This window comes from Podarcis tiliguerta, assembly GCF_965153285.1.
Source record: "Podarcis tiliguerta genome assembly, chromosome: 1".
NCBI lineage: Eukaryota > Metazoa > Chordata > Lepidosauria > Squamata > Lacertidae > Podarcis > Podarcis tiliguerta.
This window is the reverse complement of record NC_139534.1, coordinates 18,203,783-18,229,366: the sequence shown is the minus strand read 5'-3', so window position 1 is coordinate 18,229,366 and position 25,584 is coordinate 18,203,783. Positions and strand designations below refer to the sequence as shown.

The 25,584-nt window shown below is 44.3% G+C and overlaps 1 protein-coding gene across 2 annotated transcripts in view; it reads left to right on the top strand.

The window, feature by feature from the left end:
• The window catches only part of WDR75 (WD repeat domain 75), a 32,642-nt gene extending 10,942 nt beyond the window's left edge, over window positions 1-21,700 (top strand). Inside the window, exons 8-21 of one of the 2 annotated variants that reach the window (XR_014503992.1) lie at window positions 833-921; window positions 2,660-2,818; window positions 4,546-4,605; window positions 4,700-4,815; window positions 6,802-6,977; window positions 8,367-8,530; window positions 12,094-12,274; window positions 13,654-13,748; window positions 14,755-14,850; window positions 16,226-16,395; window positions 17,570-17,629; window positions 19,223-19,363; window positions 19,469-19,848; window positions 20,205-21,700. Coding sequence is in view for 1 of the 2 variants with exons in the window: in XM_083407996.1 (XP_083264122.1) it covers window positions 833-921; window positions 2,660-2,818; window positions 4,546-4,605; window positions 4,700-4,815; window positions 6,802-6,977; window positions 8,367-8,530; window positions 12,094-12,274; window positions 13,654-13,748; window positions 14,755-14,850; window positions 16,226-16,395; window positions 17,570-17,629; window positions 19,223-19,363; window positions 19,469-19,560; window positions 21,398-21,611 (1,813 nt within the window). In the remaining variant the exon portion in view is untranslated. The remainder of the gene's footprint in view (window positions 1-832; window positions 922-2,659; window positions 2,819-4,545; window positions 4,606-4,699; window positions 4,816-6,801; window positions 6,978-8,366; window positions 8,531-12,093; window positions 12,275-13,653; window positions 13,749-14,754; window positions 14,851-16,225; window positions 16,396-17,569; window positions 17,630-19,222; window positions 19,364-19,468; window positions 19,849-20,204) is intronic. The other variant, XM_083407996.1, reaches the window with a different exon arrangement.
• Window positions 21,701-25,584: the final 3,884 nt, after the last annotated feature.

Genomic DNA, 25,584 nt, shown 5'->3' with positions numbered 1-25,584 from the left:
TTTTGGCCTCTCCTCCCTGCCAAAGCTTGCGATAAAATGAGCCTCTGATTCCAGCAGAGAAAGCTTCTGTCTTAGAAGGTGTTGATTATGGAGTGGTAAAGATATTCTTCACCTGGGGCAGCTGGAGGCAAAGGAGAAGAGGCCTGCTGTACAATTTAATAGTTGTTGGAAATATTTGCTCTAAATCTTCATACTTGAATAGTGGCAAGAGTGCATATCTATAAGTGAGCAAGGGCTATTTATTTGTTACATGTATAGTCCAGTCTTCTTCCAAAGAACTCAAGAGTAGCTTACATATGGTTCCTGGGGCTCTTGACTTGACCAAACCTGCTTAGTTGCAGTAGTAGGGTTGCACCATCTGCCTACAGACCATTCTCATGGTTATTGGTAAGAGACCTGGTATTGAGGCTTCTGGCCTTAATCCAGTTTTAGTTGTCAGTGGGCAAGTAACCGAGGGAGAGGATGGATGCACCATGTGTATTGGAATACACCTTGGGATGTACATCCCCCTGGAAAGGACTGCAATGCAGGTGGACCACATTTTATTTGGACTTTGAATGCGCCATCACCTTTAGGCTTGCAGTTTCCTCTCTGGTGAGCAGTCCCCATGGGAAAGCCTATTGATGCCAACAGAGCTCTTTAGCTGAATCTCAGTGCCATGTTTTTATTCTGTATGCAAAGCACAGGAGAATATAATTAGAACCCAAGAATTATCATAGGTTAGCCGTTTCCCAAGGTGCTTCGTGTATCTCTTTGTGCACCAGTCCTCCTCCTCAAGATCCCTAACTTGGAAAGTTTGCCCTAAATTGAATGGTTTTTTCCCCCGCACTAGGAGAAATTTTAATCACAAGAATGACTACACGTACTCCACAATGCACTGGCACCACGGTGAAGTTATGGATCTCGCTTTCACTGTTGAAGGTAACGTTACCCAAGCTAGGAACATTTGCTGTTTCAATTCTCTCACCTCTCCCATCAGCTCACCAGTGGCCTTGAGCAAGTCACTTTTCTAGCAATCTCTCCCCACGCAAATTCACCCGTCTGCAGTATGATAGTTCTGAAATTCTACTCTCTTGTATTTGATTTCTGTTTTCTGTACGTGGCTTTGAGATCCTTTTGAATATGAAGCAATTAAGAGAATTTCTCAACAGATTCCCGACATTCTCTTCAGAAAATGCTTGTGAACTGCTCTTGATATTTGAAATACGCTATATAAATGCACAAGGGACGCGGGTGGCGCTATGGGTTAAACCACAGAGCCTAGGACTTTGCCGATCAGAAGGTCGGTGGTTCGAATCCCCGTGACGGGGTGAACCTAGCAGTTCAAAAGCACGTCCAAGTGCAAGTAGATAAATAGGTACCGCTCCGGCGGGAAGGTAAACGGCGTTTCCGTGTGCTGCTCTGGTTTGCCAGAAGCAGCTTGGTCCTGCTGGCCACATGACCTGGAAGCTGTACGCCGGCCAATAAAGCAGGATGAGCGCCGCAACCCCAGAGTTGGTCACGACTGGACCTAATGGTTAGGGGTCCTATATAAATGCACAGCAGTGTCAAAGCAAAAGAGTTAGATCTCCTCGACGCATCTTGCAAAAGGCTGGAAGTTTAGAGATGGGACTGTGGCAAAAGCAACAGAGTTGTCTGTGTGTTGCGTAAAGACAGATATAACTAATCTGGTGCCTTCAGCTCCAGCCACCATGGCCAATTTTGGGGGATGATTGGAGTTGTAGTCATATTGTGAGCACAGGGTTGGCTACCCCTGCATAAAAGTGACATTAAAAGCACTTTTAATGTGAGCCTGCTTCGTTCCATTCCCTTTGAGTTGTCAAGCAGAAGTAAACTGTTTCGGTTCTTCAACAAGCAGAGGAAGTAGGAACTTAATCCTCTCGCAAAATAGAACTAAATAAAAATTGTTTTTCTATGTTGAAAGCTGTGAAGATAAAATCTTGTTGACCTCAGCAGGAACTTGAAGTGACCCACCGCAGTGTTTATTTTATTCTTGGCTTCTCTCCGAAACAGGAAGCAGTTTGACCTGGCAAGTGGGAGGATTTTGTTGTGTTGCAACATAACTATTTGCTTCATAAACACAATCCAGTTGCTCCTGATCTTCTTGTTGCTGGGTTTTTCCAGTTCTTATAGTCGGGCACACAAGAGCCCACACAGTCTGTGTCCACATGTGCGCATATTTATTTATTACACTTGCATTTGTGTCCGTATGGCAATTGTGCACCAAACTCAGTGCATGCCTATCTACTGGGAAGTAAATCCCATTGGGTTCACTGAGCCTTAATCCCAGGTATACGTGTATAGGACTGCAGCCTTGGTCCTTTTCAGCATCTAAACCTAGATCAGGGTTGCACAACCTGTGACCTTCCAGATGTTGTTGGACTACACCTCCCACCATCCTCGATCACTGGCTATGCTGTCTGGGGCTGATGGGTGTTGTAGTCCAGAAACATCCGAAGATTGTGCACCCCTGTCCTAGATTAATGTATATGGCAACAGGTAATGATGCCCTCCGAGACTGTAATATCCATGGAGAGTAACCAGATCTGTGGCAAGTCACATTGCTCCAGTTGCACTGAGCAGTATGGGGTGGGTGGGTGGGTGTGTGTGTGTAAAGTGTTACATTTCTAAGGCACACACATTTTGTTCGGTTTGATAGGAACTAGCCTCCTGAGTGGCGGAATCGAGTCTGTCCTAGTGCAGTGGCGAGATGGGTCAGATGCGAAGAAAGAATTCTTGCCCCGGTTGGGATCCACAATAGAGCACATCTCCGTCTCTCCAGATGGAGCCTTCGTTTGTACCTCGCATGCAGATAACAGTAAGTCCAAATGGGGGAGAGAAACCTACCTCTTTATAATGTCAAACAACCGTGGCTGTTTGGGTTTTGAAAGGTGATAACCTCCTTAAATCAGTCATTTATATCCAAGCAGCTCCAGATTCAAATTTCCGTGAGCACCTGAGCCATGGATTGGAAACCAGTGATAGCCCTCTAGGTACTGTAGGACTACCAACTCCCATCAGCCCCAGCGGTCAGGGATGATGGGAGTTGTAGTTCAACAGCATCTGAAACCACCCCACCCTCTGGCCCTTTGCCTCCCTGCTTTGTGATTGGCATCTCCGTTTATTCTATAGGGCTTGTTGGGAGGAGAAGGGTTGCCATCTCTGGATTTATATTTTTATACCCTGTCGCTCCATGAGGATCTTCCTGCCTCAATTAAGCCCAAACCCAACGATGAACTGGCTTTCTTTCAGTGCCAGTTGTATGCCCGGGGTTGCTACTGGTTTAAAAGACCCTTAAGCAGCTCTACATATGAATGAACAATGTTTACAACGGTGGGGCTGTGGTGCTCTCCCAGCTGGAAAGTAGTTCCAGAGCTTGGGGGCCACTGCTGAAGAAGATTGTTTGAGAATGACTCCCAGCCCTAATAGTTAATGGGGCCTTTTCAGCCAGTCTGAAAAGATTGGGGAAGTACTCATGGGAGAAAGAGTTCTCTGTTCCCTAGCGAAACTGATGAACAGGCTTACAAGATAAACACCAGAACTTTTGATTTAGCACAGCAGCCAGGGAAGCAAATCTAGGACGGGTGTGGCATGCTCCTTGTATCTCATACCAGGCTCATTCTGAAGTAACTGTGATTTCCAGTCCGTCTCAGCCCCTAGCATTGCATTAGTTACTAGGGTGTGTTCAAACATTTAAAAGTCCCTCCTTTCAAGGAAGGGATGTTGTTGTTTAGCCGTGTCTGACTCTTTGTGACCCCATGGACCAGAGCACACCAGGCACTCCTGGCTTCCACTGCCTCCCGCAGTTTGGTCAAACTCATGTTAGTAGCTTCAAGAACACTATCCAGCCATCTCGTCCCCTGTCATCCCCTTCTCCTTGTGCCCTCCATCTTTCCCAACATCAGGGTCTTTTCCAGGGAGTCTTCTCTTCTCATGAGGTGGCCAAAGTATTGGAGCCTCAGCATCACGATCTGTCCTTCCAGTGAGCACTCAGGGCTGATTTCCTTCAGAATGGTTAGGTTTGATCTTCTTGCACTCCACGGGACTCTCAAGAGTCTCCTCCAGCACCAGAATTCAAAAGCATCAATTCTTCGGCGATCTGCCTTCTTTATGGTCCAGCTCTCACTTCCATTCATCACTACTGGGAAAGCCATAGCTTTAACTATAAGGACCTTTGTCAGCAAGGTGATGTCTTCTTTTTAAGGAGGGAATATCAACTGGCAAATCTAACTAAGGCTGACCATATGTGCTGTTGACCACCACATCAGTCTTGGCCATACCAAGTGGAGTTCTGCATCCAGTACCGTCCCTGAGCTGCAAGCCATATCTGGCCATTTGAAGTGCACCATTTTTTTCTGAATAAAACGTTTTATGCCCAGGGAAGGCCATCTGCAGCCCTCTAGATGCTGTTGCATGACAAGTTCCCCACTCCTGTTCTATGGGCTGATGCAGATTCTGAGTCATCAATTGGTAAACAATAGGCCTTTTAATGCTTTGCCAGCTTTCATTCTTAACCTTATTAACTTTCTTTTAAAACTCCTGTAGAAATAATCATCATACACAGCAACTTGAAGGTCTCCACAGTCATTCAAGGATTGAGCAGAGGTATGTTTGCTTCAGAGAGCTTATTTATATACCTGCGTATCTCCTTTTCTCCAAAGAAACTGCATTCCAGCTCAAACCATCTGTTTCCTTTCAGGCAGTGACGTCAAGGCTGGCTTGATGGTTGACCCTCGAACTAAAGCTTTGGTTCTGAACGGCAAACCAGGCCACCTGCAGTTCTTTTCGCTGCAAAATGACAAGCAGCTTTACAATGTAAGTTAGGCCAGTGATGATCTAATGGTAGCTCAGGACGCACTTGGTATGTGTTATCTGTGCTCTCGTCACAGTGGCAAATAAGGCTGAGGACTACAACACTAGTTGTGGCTGCTGTTTGGGGTTGTTGGGTTTTTTTTAACATTAACCGGACATATAATTTCTGCATAGAAACAAAATACTACTAGGGCTGGGCGGTATCTGGTTTTCAACATCATGATATATCACCAGGTAAACATTGTGTACTGATACAGTGGTAACTTGGTTCTCAAACTTAATCCGTTCCAGAAGTCCGTTCCAAAACCAAAGCGTTCCAAAACCAAGGCACACTTTCCCATAGAAAGTAATGCAAAACGGATTGATCCGTTCCAGACTTTTAAAAACAACCCCTAAAACAGCAGTTCAACATGAATTGTACTATCTAAGGAGATAAAATGAAAGCAGTAAATAAAGTACTACAGTCACACACGCAATCAATCAGTAGCTGAACTGGGTTCCACACAGTCACAAAAACAAAAAAAAAGAGCTGCCTAAACAAAAACACAAAATAAATAGCAAAAACAGACAGACCCCAGCGTAGCACTCAAAACGGAAGTGTGGCACTCAAATTGGAAGCATAACACTCAAAACGGAACACATTCGACCTCCAAAAAAAGTTCGCAAACCGGAACACTTACTTCCGGGTTTGCAGTGTTTGGGTTCCAAGTTGTTTGAGTACCAAGACGTTTGAGAACGAAGGTATCACTGTATATCATGATGTCTGTAATAAGGATAGAGCTATGTAGAGACATTGGCTCGGTTTTCCCCACATCGTAATTTTTCATAGCGTGCACACACACACACATACGCGATGTATTGATATATCGCCCAGCCCTAAATACAACCCTGGCCCAGATTCCTAGAGAATAAGTAGTGAACACAAGGTGTGGGCTGGCAGTGTTGCTGTAGGTAGGATGAGGCTAAAGTATTTCAAGAAAGGCTTTGCTGGAGGTAGTGGGGAAAGCAGCGCAACTCAGGGGTGGGAAGAAGCTTATCAGATGGCATTGGGATGAGAGTGGGTGATGGGAATAAAGAGGTACAAAGTGGATATGTGTTTCTTCTCCAGTAGCTGGCTTCAAAGTGTTGGTGTTGACCTTTAAAGCCCTATACGGCCTCTGCCCAGTATGCCTGAAGGAGCGTCTCCTTCCCCATCGTTCTGCCCGGACACTGAGGTCCAGCTCCAAGGGCCTTCTGACGGTTCCCTCCCTGTGAGAAGCGAGGTTACAGGGAACCAGGCAGAGGGCCTTCTCAGTAGTGGCGCCCGCCCTGTAGAACGCCCTCCCATCAGATGTCAAGGAAATAAACAACTATCTGACTTTTACAAGACATCTGAAGGCAGCCCTGTTTACTAAAGTTTTTAATGTTTGATCTTTTATTGTGCTTTTAATATTCTTTTGGAAGTTGCCCAGAGTGGCTGGGGAGGACCCGCCAGATGGGCGGGGTATAAGTAATTAATTTATTGTTATTATTATTGTTGGGGACGCGGGTGGTGCTGTGGGTAAAACCTCAGTGCCTAGGACTTGCCGATCGTATGGTCGGCGGTTCGAATCCCCGCAGCGGGGTGAGCTCCCATCGTTCGGCCCCTGCTCCTGCCCACCTAGCAGTTCGAAAGCACCCCTAAAGTGCAAGTAGATAAGTAGGGACCGCTTTATAGCGGGGAGGTAAACAGTGTTTCCATGCGCTGCGCTGGTGCTGGCTCGCCAGAGCAGCTTCGTCACGCTGGCCACGTCACCCAGAAGTGTCTTCGGACAGCGCTGGCTCCCAGCCTCTTAAGCGAGATGAGCACGCAACCCCAGAGTCGGTCACAACTAGCCCGTACGGGCAGGGGTACCTTTACCTTTATTATTATTATTGTTATTATTGTTGTTATTATTCATTGACTGACTGACCTTCCAAATGTGCATGAGCCCATAAACCTACTTCATCTCCTCTTTCAAAAAATTGCAGTTGGATATTGTGCAGCAGGAGTATATTCATGAACACGGCTTGAACCAGATTGAGTTAGTGAAGGCTGCTTTTGATTCCGAAGGCAACTGGCTGGCTACTGTAGAACAGCGGCAAGGAAGCAGCAGCGACCTTGAAATGTACATGAAACTCTGGGCTTACGACGAGCAAAAGCAAAGGTACTCATGCTTGCATTGTCTAGCAAGCTGGCAGAAAGCCGGTTGTTTCAGATAATGTAGATTTATCAGTCTCAAGTGTTTTCATTGCCCACACTTGCTGCCCCCATTAAACCTGTGACAAGATGGGACTTGAGGTATGAGCATCAAAGGGAGCATGCATGTGCAGTTGTTGCGCGTCATTACTTTGTCCATGCACATGTGCGCACACAGATCCCCCCAATATGTGCCCTAGTGGCATGGCTGCTCCTGTTCTGTGGCCGCTGTCATGTTGGTCGGAACCTGTGTAACAGTATCCACCAAGGCAGATATGTGCCTCTTACTATGGAAACAGAAGCTCCTGCAGCTGAATGGGACACATCTGTGGGCAGCCTGAGGAAGTGGGCCTGCCCATAAAAAAGTCTGAAGTAAGAGACTAGGGTGATCTCTGCTGTTTCCAAGAACTCTTCTCGTTGCAAGGCTTTTAGGGGTAAGCTGAGAGTTTGTTTGGACCCCGAGTGAGAACCTAGAGGCTAAGGGAGGGTCTCTCTCTCTCTCTCTCACACACACACACACACGCATTCATTCATACCTTGGATCCCAAACACCTCGCAAGTTGAACATTTTGGCTCCCAAACGCTGCAAACCTGGAAGTGAGTGTTCCGGTTTGCAAACTATTTTTGGAAGTCTGACGGGGCTTCTGCGGCTTCCGATTGGCTGCAGGAGCTTCCTGCAACCAATCGGAAGCTGCGCTTTGGTTTCCGGACGTTTTGAAGGTGGAACGGACTTGCGGAACGGATTCCGATCAACTTGCAAGGTACGACTGTATATATGTAACTTTGAATCCATTACCATTTTATATGTAGCTCTGTACTGTCACAATATTTTAAACAAAATTTTAAAAATCCTTAAAGTAGCACCTTAGAGACCAACTAAGTTTGTTATTGGTATGAGCTTTCATGTGCATGCACACTTCTTCAGATACCACTTCAGATAAGTGTGCAGGCACATGAAAGCTTATACCAATAACAAACTTAGTTGGTCTCTTAAGGTGCTACTGGAAGGAATTTTTTTATTTTGTTTTGACTATGGCAGGCCAACACGGCTACCTACCTGTAACTACAATATTTTATGTGTTGTTCATTTTTTTGTACACTGCTTAGAGATCCTTTTATTAGCGTTAAGCAGTATAGAAATTAAATAATCAAGATATCAAATTGAATCCAGTCAGATGAAATGAAAATGTAAAAAAAAATATCAAATCTCCATCCTTTTTATTTTATCTATCTTATTTTCATAGGGAAGGTGGTTATAATGTCAAAGTATAGTGCTTACGGTGATCGCAATCCGACATAGAGTTAGGTGCCCTTAAGCACCGTGGCTTCAAGGAATCTCTCTCCTCCTTTCTTGCAGCTTTAGTCTGAACACAAGAATAAACATGCCGCATGAGGATTGTGTCACAGCTATGTGTTTCCGTTGCACAGACGCATCTGAAAATATAACCCCGACTTTGGTAACGGCTGGCAACGATGGGCACTTCAAAGTCTGGATGCTGCTGGTTGACAATGATGGTGAAAGTGAGTAAAAGGATGATGGTGTACCTGTAAAATACTACATTGTGCATTTCTTCACCATAGAGAGGGGGGAAATCCTCTTCTCTCTGTTTGCTGATAAGGGCAGGGGACTTGAAACAAGGCAGAGCAACACCTTTATCCTTTTGTAGATTCACACAGTGTGCTTCTGATGCCTTTAGATTGTGTTTGTTTCATCCTCAGGTCAGAAACAAGAGCTTCCCACAGAAAACACAGGGCAAGTCTGGGATTGTTTTCTTTTTTCGTTTTGGTTAATATAGTGGTACCTTGGGTTACATATGCTTCAGGTTACATACGCTTCAGGTTATAGACTCCGCTAACCCAGAAATAGTGCTTTAGGTTAAGAACTTTGATTTAGGATGACAACAGAAATCGGGCTCCGGCGGTGCGGCGGCAGCAGGAGGCCCCATTAGCTAAAGTGGTGCTTCAGGTTAAGAACAGTTTCAGGTTAAGAACGGACCTCCGAAACAAATTAAGTACTTAACCCGAAGTACCACTGTACAGTGGTGCCTCGCAAGACGAAAAGAATCCGTTCCGCGAGTCTCTTCGTCTTGCGGTTTTTTTCGTCTTGCAAAGCAAGCCCATTAGCGTATTAGCGGCAATTAGCGGCTATTAAAGGCTTAAGGGATTAGGGGATTAGCTGCTAAAAGGCTATTAGCGGCTATTAAAGGCTTAAGGGATTAGCGGATTAGCTGCTAAAAGGCTATTAGCGGCTTAGATCAGCTGATAAGAGGCTTAGATCAGCTGTTAAGCGGCTTAGCGATCAGCTGTTAAGCGGCTTAGCGAACAGCTGTTAAGCGGCTTAGGGACTTGGGGGGAGGGGAAACCAGGAATCGCAAGACATTTTCGTCTTGCGAAGCAAGCCCATAGCAAATTCGTTTTGCGAAGCACCTCCAAAACGGAAAACCCTTTCGTCTAGCGGGTTTTCCGTCTTGCGAGGCATTCGTCTTGCGGGGCACCACTGTAAATTGTTTTTATTAGTTTTCGATTACAGTCCAGTAATAGCCTCATTATAACAATACCAATTTACAGGGAATTGCTGGGTTTTACAGGGGGGAGGGGAATGGGACCCAAACTGAAATCAATGGAAAACTTAAGGAGCCAACTTATGGATTGGTTGCAATATCACCAGATACACAAATTAGATAGAAAGAATTGATTTTTGGACCAAAGCTCACAATTAAAAAAAAATTCTTACAGCATAGTGGTAAACTTCTGTCTAAAATGTATAGTTTTTAATTAGAATGGGAAACAAAAGACGAACTTGTTAAAGCTTCAGTGACATACTGGGCAATAGATATAGGACACAACATAGATCTTAACCTCTGGGAGAAACTTTGGAAAAGCGACCTGAAATTTGCTGCATGTTATTCATTAAGAAAGAACTACTTGGAAATGATTCATAGATGGTGTTTAAGTCCGAGTAGGTTGGCTAAGAATTATAAGGCGGAATCAGATACATGTTGGAAGTATAAATTGAACTAACTTTCAGAGGAGGGTTGCCGAACCATAAATGTAGAGAAGAAAACTTTAAATAAAGAAACCGTAGGCTCTCTCCACACACACACCCCAATCTTTTGCATCAAATGAAGTCTTATCACAAATTCAAACTTTAAAGTCCTTGTAGTTGGTTTGTTCCGCAGTTTGTGCTCTCATCTCTTCTACCACACACCTGTACTTTCGTCCAATTAAGCTCTAATTAACAAAAGAACCTCTGCTTCTTAATGGCAGCATTGGAGGGTTTTCACCAGGCAAAGTGCTTTTCCACTCAGCGCCTCTCTGTCCCCCGCATTTCATGCCGGAGCGAGAGACAGGTACTGAGACGAATTGCGAGTGAAGCCAATTCCTCCTGTCCCTGGGGGAGGGGGGAATTTGCATGGATAATTTATCCTCAGCCACCCTTTGTCCTTCACCTACAATCTCCTGCCTGCAATCTGTTAAGGCAGAGCGGAACCAGAAGCCAAGTCTGGGTCATGTGGCCAGCATGACTAAGCCGCTTCTGGCGAACCAGAGCAGCTCACGAAAATGCCGTTTACCTTCCCGCCAGAGCGGGACCTATTTATCTACTTGCACTTTGACATGCTTTCGAACTGCTAGGTTGGCAGGAGCAGGGACTGAGCAGTGGGAGCTCACCCCATCATGGGGATTCGAACCGCCGACCTTCTGATCGGCAAGCCCTAGGCTCTGTGGTTTAACCCACAGCGCCACGCGCGTCCCTTGAAAGACATATAGTACCCATTTAATGTGGTATAAGAATATAGTGCCGCTTTAATGTGGTACTGATGACTCCTACAACGCAAGTCTGAAATTGGCCTTGGACACATCCCAGGAAAAACAGCTGAGGTGGTCACACACCTCAACTATCCTTTTTCAAGATTTAAGTACTTCCTTCTAATCAAAACAGTGAGTCATGTTTGTGCCAGGAAAAGCCTACACGTTTGTGATCACTATCCCAGAATTGCTGTTGAAGTTGATGTCAGCAGAAATATGCAATTTAAATAAGGTAATGGCCTATTTAACATTTGATTAAATGCTCAAGGAGCACACACAGTTAGGTATTAACTAAGTGCCCTCACCTGATTCCAGGATTTCTGCTTGCCCACAGGAAGTGTGGCACTGCTGTCTGGTGACAATGGCAAATCCCAGCCTCAAAAGCTTCAGCTATGGGCAGGGGTCATCTCAGCAATTGCACAACAATCCCCATACCCCAGGCATAGGCAAACTCGGCCCTCCAGGTGTTTTTTGGGACTACAACTCCCATCATCCCTGACCACTGGTCCTGTTAGCTAGGGATGATGGGAGTTGTAGTCCCAAAACATCTGGTGGGCTGAGTTTGAGGATGCCTGCCGTACCATCTTCCCAGCTTCAGGGTTAGGAAGAAGGTGGGGAGTGTTGTGGCCACAGGACCAAACAGTCAAGCGTTCCCCTGCCACTCCATTTCTGCCCTAAGAAGGAAGCAGACACGGAGCAATGGATCCAAACTACAAGAAAGAAGATTCCACCTAAACATTAGGAAGAACTTCCTGACAGTAAGAGCTGTTCGACAGTGGAATTTGCTGCCAAGGAGTGTGGTGGAGTCTCCTTCTTTGGAGGTCGTTAAGCAGAGGCTTGACAACCATATGTCAGGAGTGCTCTGATGGTGTTTCCTGCTTGGCAGGGGGTTGGACTCGATGGCTCTTGTGGTCTCTTCCAACTCTATGATTCTGTGATTCTAAGACGTGGTGGAAGGCTGCTGTTCCAATGCGGGGCCCAATGTGTAAGCCCCGCCTCCCCTTATGGAAAAGGCAATGGAGGATTATTGGTCTTCTGCAGCCAAAGAGAGACCAGGAAACCTCCCTTTTCCACCGAAGGTCTGGATCGCCTTGCCACATGATGTATCCAAACTTTCAATGGGTGAGACGAGTGATCACAGTTCTTGGCTTGGGTACCAAAGCCAGATGGAAATTGTGGACCCTTGCCTCAATATTCTTACATACTATTTATCATGTTACTCAGTTTTAACTCATATGTCCTGTTATAAACATGTGGGATTTCTTTCTCTTTAACAGATCAAAGCATAACTTGGGCCTGCGACTTCGTAGGAAGCTATCACAACTATCAAGCTACAAATTGCTGTTTCTCCGAAGATGGCTCTTTGCTTGCAGTCAGCTTTGACAAAATAGTCACTGTGTGGGACTCGGAACTGTGGGATCTGAAATGTACTTTCTGCCATCTTCCTGGGACTATACGGTAAGTAACCGTGTGCTCCTTTAATTTAAATCATTTTTTTTTAAAAAAAAAGGTTCATTGAAGCATGTAATGAAGCTAACCTAATATTCCCCCAAAGTTTTTAAAGCATTAATCCTTAATATTTTCCTATCAGAAACTTCTTTATTGGGCCCTTCTGAGCTTTCACAAGAATCGTTGGTTTTAAGGGAAAGATCTTTAAATAGCAACAAAGCTCTGTAACAAAATCAGCTTATTTTTTACATGTGTCCAGAATAATCTGTGCAGAACTAGAAATTGCATTGGGTGGGAAACAAACAGCCATCTTCCCTCCTGCAGCCTTCCCTCATATTTTGCCCCAGATGGTCCTCAATCCTCTGGAGCAGATTATTGGACTCATGGAAGTTTAGGCCTTGAGTAGGAAGTGGAAGTTCTGTCATGTGACATTGGGCGTTGCCTACAGTTTGATTTCAACAAGACTGCAGAAATGCCTTGCGCTTTTGGAATTACCTTCTTGTATGCCGCTTGCTTCCCCTGTCTAGTTTATTTATTGCAAAAGTTTCCTAAAGAAATCTTGCCCTGCTTTTTTAGCACCTGCCCACACCAGTGTTATCTTAAGGGGGATTACAACAGAACGGGTTTGCTAAGAAGCTGTAAGCTCTACAATTAGCCGAGAAATGCCTCTCTGTTTATTTAGAGTAAACATTTACCCGGTTGCAAGGGAGGGAGGATCTCTCTTGTTGGAATTAGGGGGTCATAAAATAAGAGTCTGAGCGCAAACAAAATTGCTCTTGAGATCGAGAAGAAAGAGAAAGGTGGTGTGGTGGTTTAATGGAAAGACTTCGGCCAGTCCTGACTCTTGAATCCCTGATTCGCCTAGGCATCAGTGGTGCCCATTGTGACCCACGTTTTAATGTGTGGTAGGTCTCCAAAACGGTAATAAACTGCTTTCTTTTGAGCACACATAGCCTTTCACTTAAAATTACTGCTTAAACTTTATACTAAAGCATGCAGAAGGTAGATTCCCATCTTTTACCCGTCTGTGAGGTATGAGCTCTTGAGCCAGGATTGGGGAAAACGAAGCGTGGCACCTAAGGCAGACATGGCTGGCCTCCCTCCTGTAACCATTTCAACCATGGAAATAGCAGAAGTAGCTGCCTGAAATGAGCTAGGGTTGTCTTAGATCAGGCATGGGCAAACTCGGCCCTCCAGATGTTTTGGGACTACAACTCCCATCATCCCTAGCTAACAGGACCAGTGGTCAGGGATGATGGGAACTGTAGTCCGAAAACATCTGGAGGGCCGAGTTTGCCCATGCCTGTCTTAGATTATATAGTGACCCTACGGCGAAATATCTCATGGACACGACTAATTAACATTATCTTTGTTATTTATTCTTCCAGAAACCTTTGTTTTGGGAGGCAGAGTTGTTCAAAATACCTTCTTGGCACCACCAACACTGGATTTTTGTGCTGTTGGAACTTGCTGAGCTGTACATGTAAGAACATTTTATCACCTTTTCTTCCTTCCTTCCTTATATTATAATAATAATAACAACAACAACAACAACAAAACAACAACAACAACAACAACAATAATAATAATAATAATAATAATTTATTATTTATACCCCGCCCATATGGCTGAGTTTCCCCAGCCACTCTGGGCGGCTTCCAATCAAGTGTTAAAAACAATACAGCGTTAAATATTAAAAACTCCCCTAAACAGGGCTGCCTTCAGATGTCTTTTAAAAAGAAGATAGCTGCTTATTTCCTTCACATCTGAAGGGAGGGCATTCCACAGGGCAGACGCCACTACCGAGAAGGCCCTCTGTCTGGTTCCCTGTAACCTCACTTCTCGCAATGAGGGAACCGCCAGAAGGCCCTCGGCGCTGGATCTCAGTGTCCAGGCTGGATGATGGGGGTGGAGACGCTCCTTCAGCTATACAGGACCGAGGCCATTTAGGGCTTTAAAGGTCAGCACCAACATTTTGAATTGTGCTCGGAAACGTACTGGGAGCCAATGCAGATCTCTCAGAACCGGTGTTATGTGGTCCCGGGGGCCGCTCCCAGTCAAAAGTCTAGCTGCTGCATTCTGGATTAATAGCAGTTTCCGGGTCACCTTCAAAGGTAGCCCCACGTAGAGCGCGTTGCAGTAGTCCAAGCGGGAGATAACCAGAGCATCCTTCCTTCCTTTTTTTCTTTGATTAAAAATTGGTCATTCTGAGAGAACCCAAGGAGGCAAATTGCTTTATATTTCACCTTAACGCCAAATACTTTTAGTTTTTATTTATCCAGTCGTTAGAACCGTATTGCATAAAATTCTACGGCAAGTATTGTTGCTGAATCCCCAACCGACCTCCGCTCCCCTTTTCAGATCTTCCCTTTGAAAGTTCTCCTAGCTGCATTCATGGTTTGAATTAATTCCAGTTCCGTCCTCCGTTGCGAAGCATATCCTTGGGAGTCTGTGGTTCTCCTTCATAATCTGGTTATTTTGATTTTCAGTGGAATGGAGTGCCCAATTAAATGTCATTGTTCTGCAGCCAGATTGTCTGTCTGAGAACATCGTCGCGGTTTCATCCCACTCGGAATACTCAGATGGTGAGCATAAAGACCTCTTTCATTTTTGTTAAGGATCACTGGCCAAAACTGCAGAACCATACTGCCCAGGAAAATATTTTACTTCCTTGGACTTGAAAGCCACTTAAAATAACTCTTTAAAATAGGCCGCTCTTGTGTACATGGAAACTATATCATGGTTTGGATTTTAAGACAAGAAAGTTTGCTGACGGAATGTTTCTCATCCCCCTTGTACTCAAACCTAGCTTTCAGGCTTCCCCATAAGCCTCTGGTTTTCTTCTGTGAGAACAGAATCCTGAACCAAGTGGACTGTTCTTTTCCCCCACAACTGCATCTCCAAAATGCCCATCTATAAGATCGCTGGTCCTTCTGAACCAGGCTGGAGCATGGTGGGATTGCTGGGTGAGAGGACAAGTGCCCCAGAATTGGTTGGCCTGAGCTTCCTTGTGTCTTAGTGCCCAAACCCCTTTTATCTAGAGCAGGCATCCCCAAACTCTGCCCTCCCACTGTTTTGGGACTACAAATCCCATCATCCCTAGCTAACAGCACCAGTGGTCAGGGATGATGGGAATTGTAGTCCCAAAACAGCTGAATGTCTGAGTTTGGGGGCGCCTGATCTAGAGCAAGGTGCTCTTGCCATTACCGAAGTAGGGCAATCTGTCTGGCAGACCTTTGGGATACCATGTCGCTTAGAGTCTTGCCCTGAGATTTGTTTTCTGGGTTGTAGATTTTCATTATAAGAAAGCTATTTTAATGAAAAAGGCCACCTGACAGTCTTGGCACCGCAGAGCCTTTTAATAACTCTCACCCCCTACTGGGCTAGATCAGGTGAGCGATAATATCTTGTTCACATTCCTTGTTTTCTGTACGTGGGGTGGTTGTTGTCAGGAAGTTTAAAGTCTATGGTGGGGGGAAAAACCTATTTCCATTTCAGGAGTTCCTTTTTACTGTTCTTTATCCTGCAATGTGTGATACTCTACAGCTGGGTTGGGCAGCCCATGGTCCTGCAGATGTTGCCAGACTACAATTCCCATCATGCCCAGCATTTAGCCATACTGCCTAGGGCTGGTGGGAGTTCCCCATCCCTGCTCTGTAGCCTATTTCTCACTGAGGTGGTACAGTCCAGTGACAGGTTTACTAACTGACTGAGAACTAGGCCTATCATGCTGTATCTTGATCCATACTAATCTTTATTGGTGGAACTCATTGGTAGACAGGGGACTGGTTTATTTATACTCCGTTAATAGGTTCCCATATAAGTACCAGGAGCTATACTGAATGTATGGGTTTCTTTATCATTTTCTGATCATGCATTGACTTCAGACCTCAGAAAAGCAACGCGGAAAGCGGTTCTTAAAGACTAAAATTCTCTTTTTCTTCTTTTTCTTCCCCTCAGTATTTGTATTCAAACCCTGTGAGCCGCAGCCTTTGTGTATCCACAGACAGGTCTGCAGAGGCCAAGTCCGGTGTGCTGTCTTTGTTCCAAGAGATCTACCCGAGTCCATTCATTCAGAAAAATATCAGTGGCTCAGCCAATCTCAGTTTTACTTCTTGACTGAAACACTTGTAAGTGTTTAAATGCGCATCCGGGACAATATTGCAATGAGTTGTTAAGTGCTCAGAAAGCCAAGTTGTCGTGCTAGTCATTTCTGTAGCCCTTTTCAGCTCTGCTACCCTTACCTACCATTAACATGGTGAGACAGGACGAGAGGTCATCAATTAGCCGCAAAGCTCACAGGGGGACCTTGAGTCAGTTGAGAGGTAAACCTGAATCCCTCACTTCGGAAATCAATGTTGTGCCTGATTTCGGTACATATGAATTGCTCCCTTTCTTGGTATAAGAAGTTTTATGGACAAGACTGCTTTAACTCAGGAATCTTCTGATTCCTTTTTTTAATTACAGTGGTACCTCAGGTTAAGTACTTAATTCGTTCCAGAGGTCCGTTCTTAACCTGAAACTGTTCTTAACCTGAAGCACCACTTTAGCTAATGGGGCCTCCTGCTGCCGCCGCGCCACCGGAGCCCGATTTCTGTTCTTATCCTGAAGCAAAGTTTTTAACCTGAAGCACTATTTCTGGCTTAGTGGAGTGTGTAACCTGAAGCGTATGTAACCTGAAGCGTATGTAACCCGAGGTACCACTGTAGTTCTTACTAGGGGAGATGGGCGATAGTTCAGCAGGTACTCATATGATTCTGTTCTATTCTAGTCTAAATGTTAGCTAATCATGTGAGCTTTAGTTTCATAAGGGTAAAATCAGTCATGTTGACAAAGCTGTCATACATTGTTTCTTTTTGATTCCTTCCTAGAATAAGAGAGAGAAATGCCTTGACTACAGGGGTGCCTTTCTTCCACAATTTATTCGTACTTCTGTTTAAAACCTTTCGATCAGCTAAAAAATTGTCAGGTGATAGGGATATAGACCGATAATAATGCCATTTTTACTTGTAGTCAGTTAAATCACGCAGTTTTATTTGGTCCCAAACAATACTGTCAAATATTAATGAATATCCCCAGTGTCCCTTGAAAAGAAAAAAGAAATCATTTCAAACAGCATTAAACCTTTCATGCTTCATGTTATATCTCTTCTGGATTTTGTTTTTAATGAGTAAATGCTTATATTTCTTAAGTGCATATGCTACAAAATAAATCATCTGGATTGCGTGCCATATTTTAAGACTCACCAAAATCCTACCAAAAGATTGTTTTTCGTAATAGTGTTTTTTCCTTCTGAATGTTTAGGAATTGATGACATTTAGCACAAAGACCCCAGAAGAGAGACTTACACCTTCTAGCAGACAGGTAATTGTTCTTTAAAGGAAGTGAACAGGAATTCTAAAAGAGTCTACATTCTATTCTGTATGATTTGATTGAACTGCCCTGTATTGAAAATCGGTTTGACTTATATTAAGTTTCGGATCCAAAGATCCCCTTCTGAGTAGTGTGCAGTGCATCATGGTGGGACTGCAGGGGTAGAGGATCTACTTTGGAATAGATCCTTGGGCCCAATCTATCCAGTCAACTCTGTCATACTAGATTCCCATTTCAAGAGATTCTTATCAGTAGCTTAGGGCTATGCCAGGAATCTTGCTATCATCCATAAAACGACAGACCTGTGTTCTTAACTTTTTCACATCTTGGGTGAAAACACAAGTGTTTGGGCCTCTTTTTTAATTGTACCATGGTGATTCTTGGCCTTGCTGATCAGAAGGCCAGTGGTTTGAATCCCAGCGACAGGGTGAGCTCCCGTTGCTCTGTCCCAGCTCCTGCCAACCTAGCAGTTCAAAAGCTGTAGCGGGAAGGTAAACAGTGTTTCTGTGCGCTCTGGCTTCCATCACAGTGTCCCGTTGTGCCAGAAGCGGTTTAGTCATGCTGGCCACATGACCCAGAAGGCTGTCTGTGGACAAACGCCAGCTCCCTTGACCTGAAAGTGAGATGAGCGCCGGAGCCCCATAGTTGCCTTTGAATGGGCTTACCTGTCCAGGAGTCCTTTACACTTTTTACCTACTTAAAAAAAAAAAATCTGCATCACACTTGGACTTGCAGGGGGGGGGGGTTCTATCTTAAACTGCTTTATCAATCAAGAAATGCATGAAAAGCTAAGCTTTTGGCATTTGCCCAAATTTAAATTATGTCCCCTAGGCAAGGATGAAGTGAGCACTTAATTCTGTTTATGCTTTACTCATAAATAAGAAGCGAGCTGGAAAAAAGATACCTGCCTTTCTAATTTTTACAGTTGCAAAAATAAAATATTTTTGTAATTGCCCCCCAATATACATAAAAAGGTACAACCAATCCAACATAAAGCTTTATACAGCCACCTAGAGCCATACAGTGGGCTAGGACATAAATGGTGCCAGATCTCAGTCTGCCAATGGGACATTTGGCCCCAGCAATGTTCAGGAGGCCACCGGTTTGACTTCACCCCCGGAGACGCACTCCACTGTCTTTGGAGACAGACGGATGCCAACAACAAGGAACACAACTTACTTTTGAATAACATACAGCTGGATCCAACCACTAGTAATTGCAGGGGGGGTGTCTCAAAAGAAGCTGTTGGGTTTTTCTCTTAGCCTGCTTGCTTGCTGTTAAAGTTGCTGTCAATTGAATTCAGAGGGATTCTCATTACAGCTTTACCCTCAAGAACTCAGTCATGTAAGCCATTGGGGACAAACCTGGGAATCCTGTGTCCCTCCTGAAATTGTTGGACTCCAATTTCCATTAGCCCCAAGCCAAAGGTTGGGGATTCTAGGGCTTTGCTTGACTTTTCTCCAGTTGCACTTCCCCCCTCCTTTAATTTAATAACTTTGGACACCAAAGTGGGTGGGAGGCAGGGATTAAGTACCCTATTCTGTTCTTTAACTCGGGTCTGTTTTCTCCATCGCCACTTTTTAGCTGGCAGTTGAAGAGAGCTTCCCCATGACTCCTTTTTACCTGCTACTGGGAAAGCACCAGCAACAGAACAAAGAGGCTACAGAAACTGGGAGACTCCCTGTTCAGAAGAACTTTGCACAAGAATCGCCTGCCATCAAAGAAGTAAGAATAAACATGATGCCTGTTCAGGAACATGCAAATACTGACTACCGTTTAACAAACTTTCCTTCTTATTGTGTCTTTTTTTTTTTTGTCTTTCCTCCCCAGCTTCTTCACACTCCAGCTCACGTCTTACCGTCTGCCTCTTTCCTGTGCCCCATTTTTATCAACTCACTGCTGATATCCAAAGCCAATAAAAGGTAAGAAGCCCTCAGTTTTTTAAACGTTTGTTTTCGAAGGGAGCCAACAATAAAACTGAACTTTACAGAACAAAAGAAGGTCGCGCACAACATTTTCCCCTATCCGCTTACATTGTGAGGTGGTGGTTCTTCACGAAGCTGAGTTAAGAGGGCATTAACACGTTACCATTGTCATAGAAACGGAAGCATTTACACCGAGGTGTCCTTTGAAAATGACTCTTGCCCTATAGGAGGCACAGCCACATGCACAAAAGATATGAGTGAGAAGAGAAGGTGTTAAAACATACCGTATACACACCTGACCATAATACGCACCTAGTTTTTAGAGGGGGAATGCAAGTAAAAAAATATTCTTTAAAGGGAGCGCTGAGCAGAGCCTGTATGCATCCCAGGCTCTGCTCAGTGCTCCCTTTCACGAGCCGCGTGGAGCGTGTATGCGGCACTTGCAGGCTTTTCCCCTAGGAGGGAGAAGGGACTGCCCTTCTCCCTCCTCGGGAAAAGCCCCCAAGAGCCACACACGCTCCATGTGGCTCTTTAAAGGGAGCGCTGAGCAGAGCCTCCCGCCTGCATTCGCTCCATAAGACGCACAAACATTTCCCCTTTTTAGGAGGGAAAAGGTGCGTCTTATGGAGGGAAAAATACAGTAATTCTCCTATTTGGGAACCTGGCATGATGACACATATCTGGTGGGCTAGAGAACCTCATGTCTGAGGTTGCATTCAGACACGGGGCGTTATTTCATCATTTCCCGATCATTAACGGTAATGTGTCAATTCTTACATTCCTTTGACACAGCATAACTTTCTTCCATTAGAGAACACTGCCTTTTTGATCAGTATACTGCCATGTCACACTAAATTTTAAATGTTTGGAAAGGACAGTGTGCCAGAACGCTGCCTAAAATTTCATCATGTGGAATTCTGGGTTACACATTTTTTTCTGGAAACAGGTAACACAGAATTTAGCACTAAACTTTGGCTAGATTCCACTAGTTTTCCAAAAGTGGCTTTTACGTCATGCGAAAGATCACGTAAGATATGTAAATACAGTCATACCTTGGTTTTCAAACAGCTTAGTTCTCGAATGTTTTGGCTCCCGAACGCCGCAAACCCGGAAGTGACTATTCCAGTTTGCAAACTATTTTTGTAAGCCGAACGTCCAACGGGGCTTCTGCAGCTTCTGATTGGCTGCAGGAGCTTCCTGCAGCCAACCAGAAACCACGCTTTGGTTTCCAAATGTTTTGAAAGTCGAACGGACACCCGGAACGGATTCTGTTCGACTTCCAAGGTACGACTGTAAAGGAAACATTGTGAAAATGGAATTAAGTGCTGTCTCAGCACAGCCTGAGACCTGTGTGACTAGGCCCAGCATCTTCAGTATAACTAAGTAGGTTTAGTGTGTATTATTATGAGAGGTTGTGTGTAAAACTGAATCTTAGCAAAAGCTAGTTTTAAATGCACCTCCACTGCCTACACAATTCAGGAACATTTCTAGGCCTTTCCCGGCCGTGCCTGTTTACGGAGTGTTTTCTTTGTGACAGGATGCATTGAAAAGCTTAGTTCCCTCCTAATTTGTGTTTCCTGCTGATCTCCCACTGCTTCAGATTATTCTGCAACCCTTATAATTCCCATTCTCTTATTGGTGACTTGTATGAGAACTTTTTTTCCGCTTTTAAGAAGTCCACATCCCCCATCATACTAAAGCTTATCATATTCATGAGAATCTTAAGAAAAGTATCTACAACCCAGCAAATATTCTAGCTCTGAGACTTTGTTATAAATGTCTCAGTGGTCTCAAATGCACATTTCTATTGATCCTTCCGTTTGTATTTTTATAGCACCAGTGAAGTCGCCAATGAAGTGGAAATGGAAAGCGACAACAGCGAGAATGAATCGGAGGACGAGGACACGGAAGTTGCTAAAATGGACTCAGAGGCACCACAGGCGACAGATTGTTTGGAGGACAACATTCCACCTAAATTGTCAAAAGAACAAGAAAAAAAATTGCGCCAGTTAAGAAAAATGGACTACAGCTGGGTATCTGTTCTCTAGACACATAGCATTGTGGACTACATGTATTTATATTTCTTACCAATAATTCCACAAGATGTCATTCTTTCAAATAAAGGACTGCAATTTTCCAGGATGCTTCTTCACTTCTTGGAATAAATTGTAACAAGTGTCTCCCGCATTGATGTCTTTGAAGCAAGCATTTTTATGGTTTATTTACAGAAAATGTGGTTTTGTAGGGGAAACAATTCAAAACAACTGCTTGCTTCTACCTCTAGGTTTTATTCAAAGTCCAACTGGTTTTACAAAGTGTTGAGGTTTTGAAATGGGAGTTGCTCTGGAAATGGGAAGATTTGCCATTATTGTTTTCTGAAAGCACAGTGAACAATCCTAGCATGAGGCACCCGTCCTTCAGGAGGGACGGCAAACTTGCTGAACGAAATGGAAGTATTTATTAATCTACATTCCTAAGACGTCCAGGAGCGCTTGAGGCAGAATTTGAAATGCAAGACGCAAAACAAATCTACTTTTGTCCAGTGCAGACAGTGGGAGCAAAATTGGTCACTGGGTAATAAGTCACTTCTGAACTCTCAAAATAGCCTGTTCAAAACCTTTTAGTAGAAAGCATTGGGAGGGAGAAATTATATGCATGCTCACCAAGAAGAAAGAATAATAAAATTAATACTGTCGACCCCAGGGACCATTTCAAACAACACTGCCTCCCATGATAAACTGCTTTTGAAATGGCGACGTCAACAGTTCCACTATGCTAGTATAAGAACCTTCTGTAAGCCCAAACAACTGTGAACCCAGTGCGTGTCTGTGCATGTGTGTATGCATGTTAGTGCTGTTGAACTCTGAAGAAGCATCTAAAGTACAGCTGTTAGACAACAAGCAAAGGAATACGTGTTACCTCTGGTTACGAACTTAATTCATTCCGGAGGTCCGTTCTTAACCTGAAACCATTCTTAATCTGAGGTACCACTTTAGCTAATGGAGCCTCCCACCGCACAATTTCTGTTCTCATCCTGAGGTAAAGTTCTTAACCCAAGGTACTACTTCCAGGTTAGTGGAGTCTGTAACCCGAAGTGTTTGTAACCCGAGGTACCACTGTACTAACAGAGCACAACAGCTCAATATTAAAACCGACGAAATGTTGAGGAGGAAGCCATGAGTAGCAACCACATTGGTTCATACTTATTCATTTGACCAGAGCTGCTGCAGAGGAAAGTGTTTCTGAGGGAAATAATTTCAGTATGGACAATTCTGTATCATAGGGCAAACTGCATCTAGACCAGCACTTTACGTCATGGCTGGCCAGGTGGAATGCCTGATGATAAAATACATGGATATAACTTGCTTCCTCAACACTTTTAAGTCATAGATGTTCAGAGCTGGGGTGCTAACCTGTGTCTTCAGCTTTTGGACTACAATTTCCACCTGTGACCATTGGCCGTGCTCACTGGAGCTGATGGGAGTCCAATTTTACATCCCAGGAGCCCCTGCCTCTGGTATAGAGAGACTGGGTTGGCTCTAGACTTGGAAGCAAAACCCAACAAACTAGCATTCCCTGCAGAGCTAGGGTGAAACAAACTTTGACAAACGCCTCTATCCCGGCAAACGTCAGAGCAAGGGCATTCTAGTTAGGCAAAATGGGTGATAGTAGGGGCAACAAGGGAGGTGACCTGGGCAGAGTGCCAAGGGCCAGAAAAACTGGAGGGGCAGCATTTGCCGCCTGGGCCTAAGGTCCCCCATTCCTTTAAACAGCTGCTTTAACTGATGGCTGAAGCTGGAGAACATTCCTGTTAGGTTTGTTTCCAACTTGTCAAAACTTGTCCCCCTTACAGACCTCCTCCTCTCATTCAGATTGCAGTCCGGGTGACCCTCATAATTCTGGTCTCCTGACAGTGACTTTTCTGTGGAAAGTAGTATTTTTAGGTCTCTCTGCTCTTTTTGTGCGAAGATCTTCTTGTCAAAGCAGGAAAGAAACGGTATGCGCTGAAGTAGATAACATTTTGCCCCGACATGCAAAAGGAAAAAAAGATAATGCATTAGTATGTCTTGTCTGTTTCAATACATCGACCCTAGCTGCTGGGCCTGGTGGAAATGGTAGCACAAAACACCTGACGGGTCTAGAACCTCACTTATGGGAATAGTTGTGGGCAAGTGGGGAGGGGAAGTGACATATAAAGTTTAACACCACTTTTCTCTGCTTCTCTACTTCAAACCACTTTTTCCTGTTGCTAGGTAAAGGGACCCCTGACCATTAGGTCCAGTCGTGGCCGACTCTGGGGCTGCGGCGCTCATCTCGCTTTATTGGCTGAGGGAGCCGGCGTACAGCTTCCGGGTCATGTGGCCACCATGACTAAGCCGCTTCTGGTGAACCAGAGCAGTACACAGAAACGCCATTTATCTTCCCGCGGGAGTGGTACCTATTTATCTACTTGCACTTTGATGTGCTAGGTTGGCAGAAGCAGGGACCAAGCAACAGGAGCTCACCCCGTCGCGGGGATTTGAACCGCCGACCTTCTGATCGGCAAGTCCTAGGCTCTGTGGTTTAACCCACAGCGCCACCCGTGTCACTGTTGCTGTGTATTGTTGCATGGCATTTTGGCATTTGAGTTCACCAGTAGTCCTGGCTCAATCTCTACGCCTAAATCACTCTCTGTGCCCCTGGCTAAAGTTTTTTGTGTGTGTGTGATGTCCAGTCTGTTAATTCAAAGAAAACGTCAGCTCAAATACAATTTCCATGCTAATGGAGAAGAAGGCAGGGTGGCTCTCCTGAATGTCTCCCTCTCTTTTTAAAACAGATGTGTTATTAATTGGTTCACACTTGCAAGCGAAGGAAGAAACCAATAAGACAAGTTGAGTACATGAGGTTACTTCATCTGTTTTTCTGTGCTCCAAAAATCCAAAGGTCTAGTCAAACTTCTGCTGGGCTTACTGAAACAACTGCAATTAAGAAAATAGCATGATGCTAACAGATTTGGCAACGTCTCACAAGTCTCACGAGTGAAATTGTAAGGGTGGTGTCTGTTGTGTTGAGCTAATTGCAGGCTGTCTGTCATTATCTACTTGTTTTTCTGGTGTGTTCCTTTGCTTCAGTCGCTAGCAGTGCATGAGAGTATTTTCATGAAACGCTCGTTAGAAATCTAATGATCTTTGGATTGGTCTTGAATGCAGCAATTTGCCATATTATCGATGAAACACTGTATATGATATAGCCAGCAAGGGGGGAAAAGGTGCTTAATAGTGTTCCTCATTCTTGGATCTTTCTGCTTCATCTGCCTTATGGGATGCATGAGGTATGAAACAGACTTCCACCACCTTAGAAGTACTGCAAATACTGAGATATATTATATACATTCATAAGTACACACACAATTATCATGCTTGGAGAACGCCCATGTAGATGCTTATCGAGCTAAAAACCTACTAGTTTCTCAGTTTTGACTGCAACTGAAACATGGATGTTTGTGAAATGCAGTAAACGCCATAAGTTGATGATGTGGGTGAATTATAAAAGTATGATTTGATTTCTACTTGTTATAGCAAAGGAAATGGCCATTTATGTGTCAACAGGTTCCAAAAAATGCCATTTACTTTTCCTCAAGTAACTACCCATGCAGCATGGGTCCTTTGGTTCATTTTATTCTCATATGTTGTAGAACGCCTTGAAATGTTGTTGTTGTTTCAAGTGTATATTGCACACACACACACACAGACATTGTGTATTTTTTTTAAGCTTTCTGGTGAATTTATTTACCTCACACAATAGTTTTCTGTGCAAGAGCAGCTGAGTGTTTTTCCTTGGTGTGCACTCAGAGGTGAGATAGTCTCATAAAGGCCCGCTTCATAGCCTTTTCAAAGACTCTGCCTTATTTTGAAGTATTGAACCTCACCGGAGAGCGACAGAAGTTTCAAAACCCTTTCTGGATACCCCAAAACTGCAGTTTCAATTCATCTTCTTTTGTTGAGTATTGCAGAAAGCTCAGCCAAGATGATGTCTCAAATA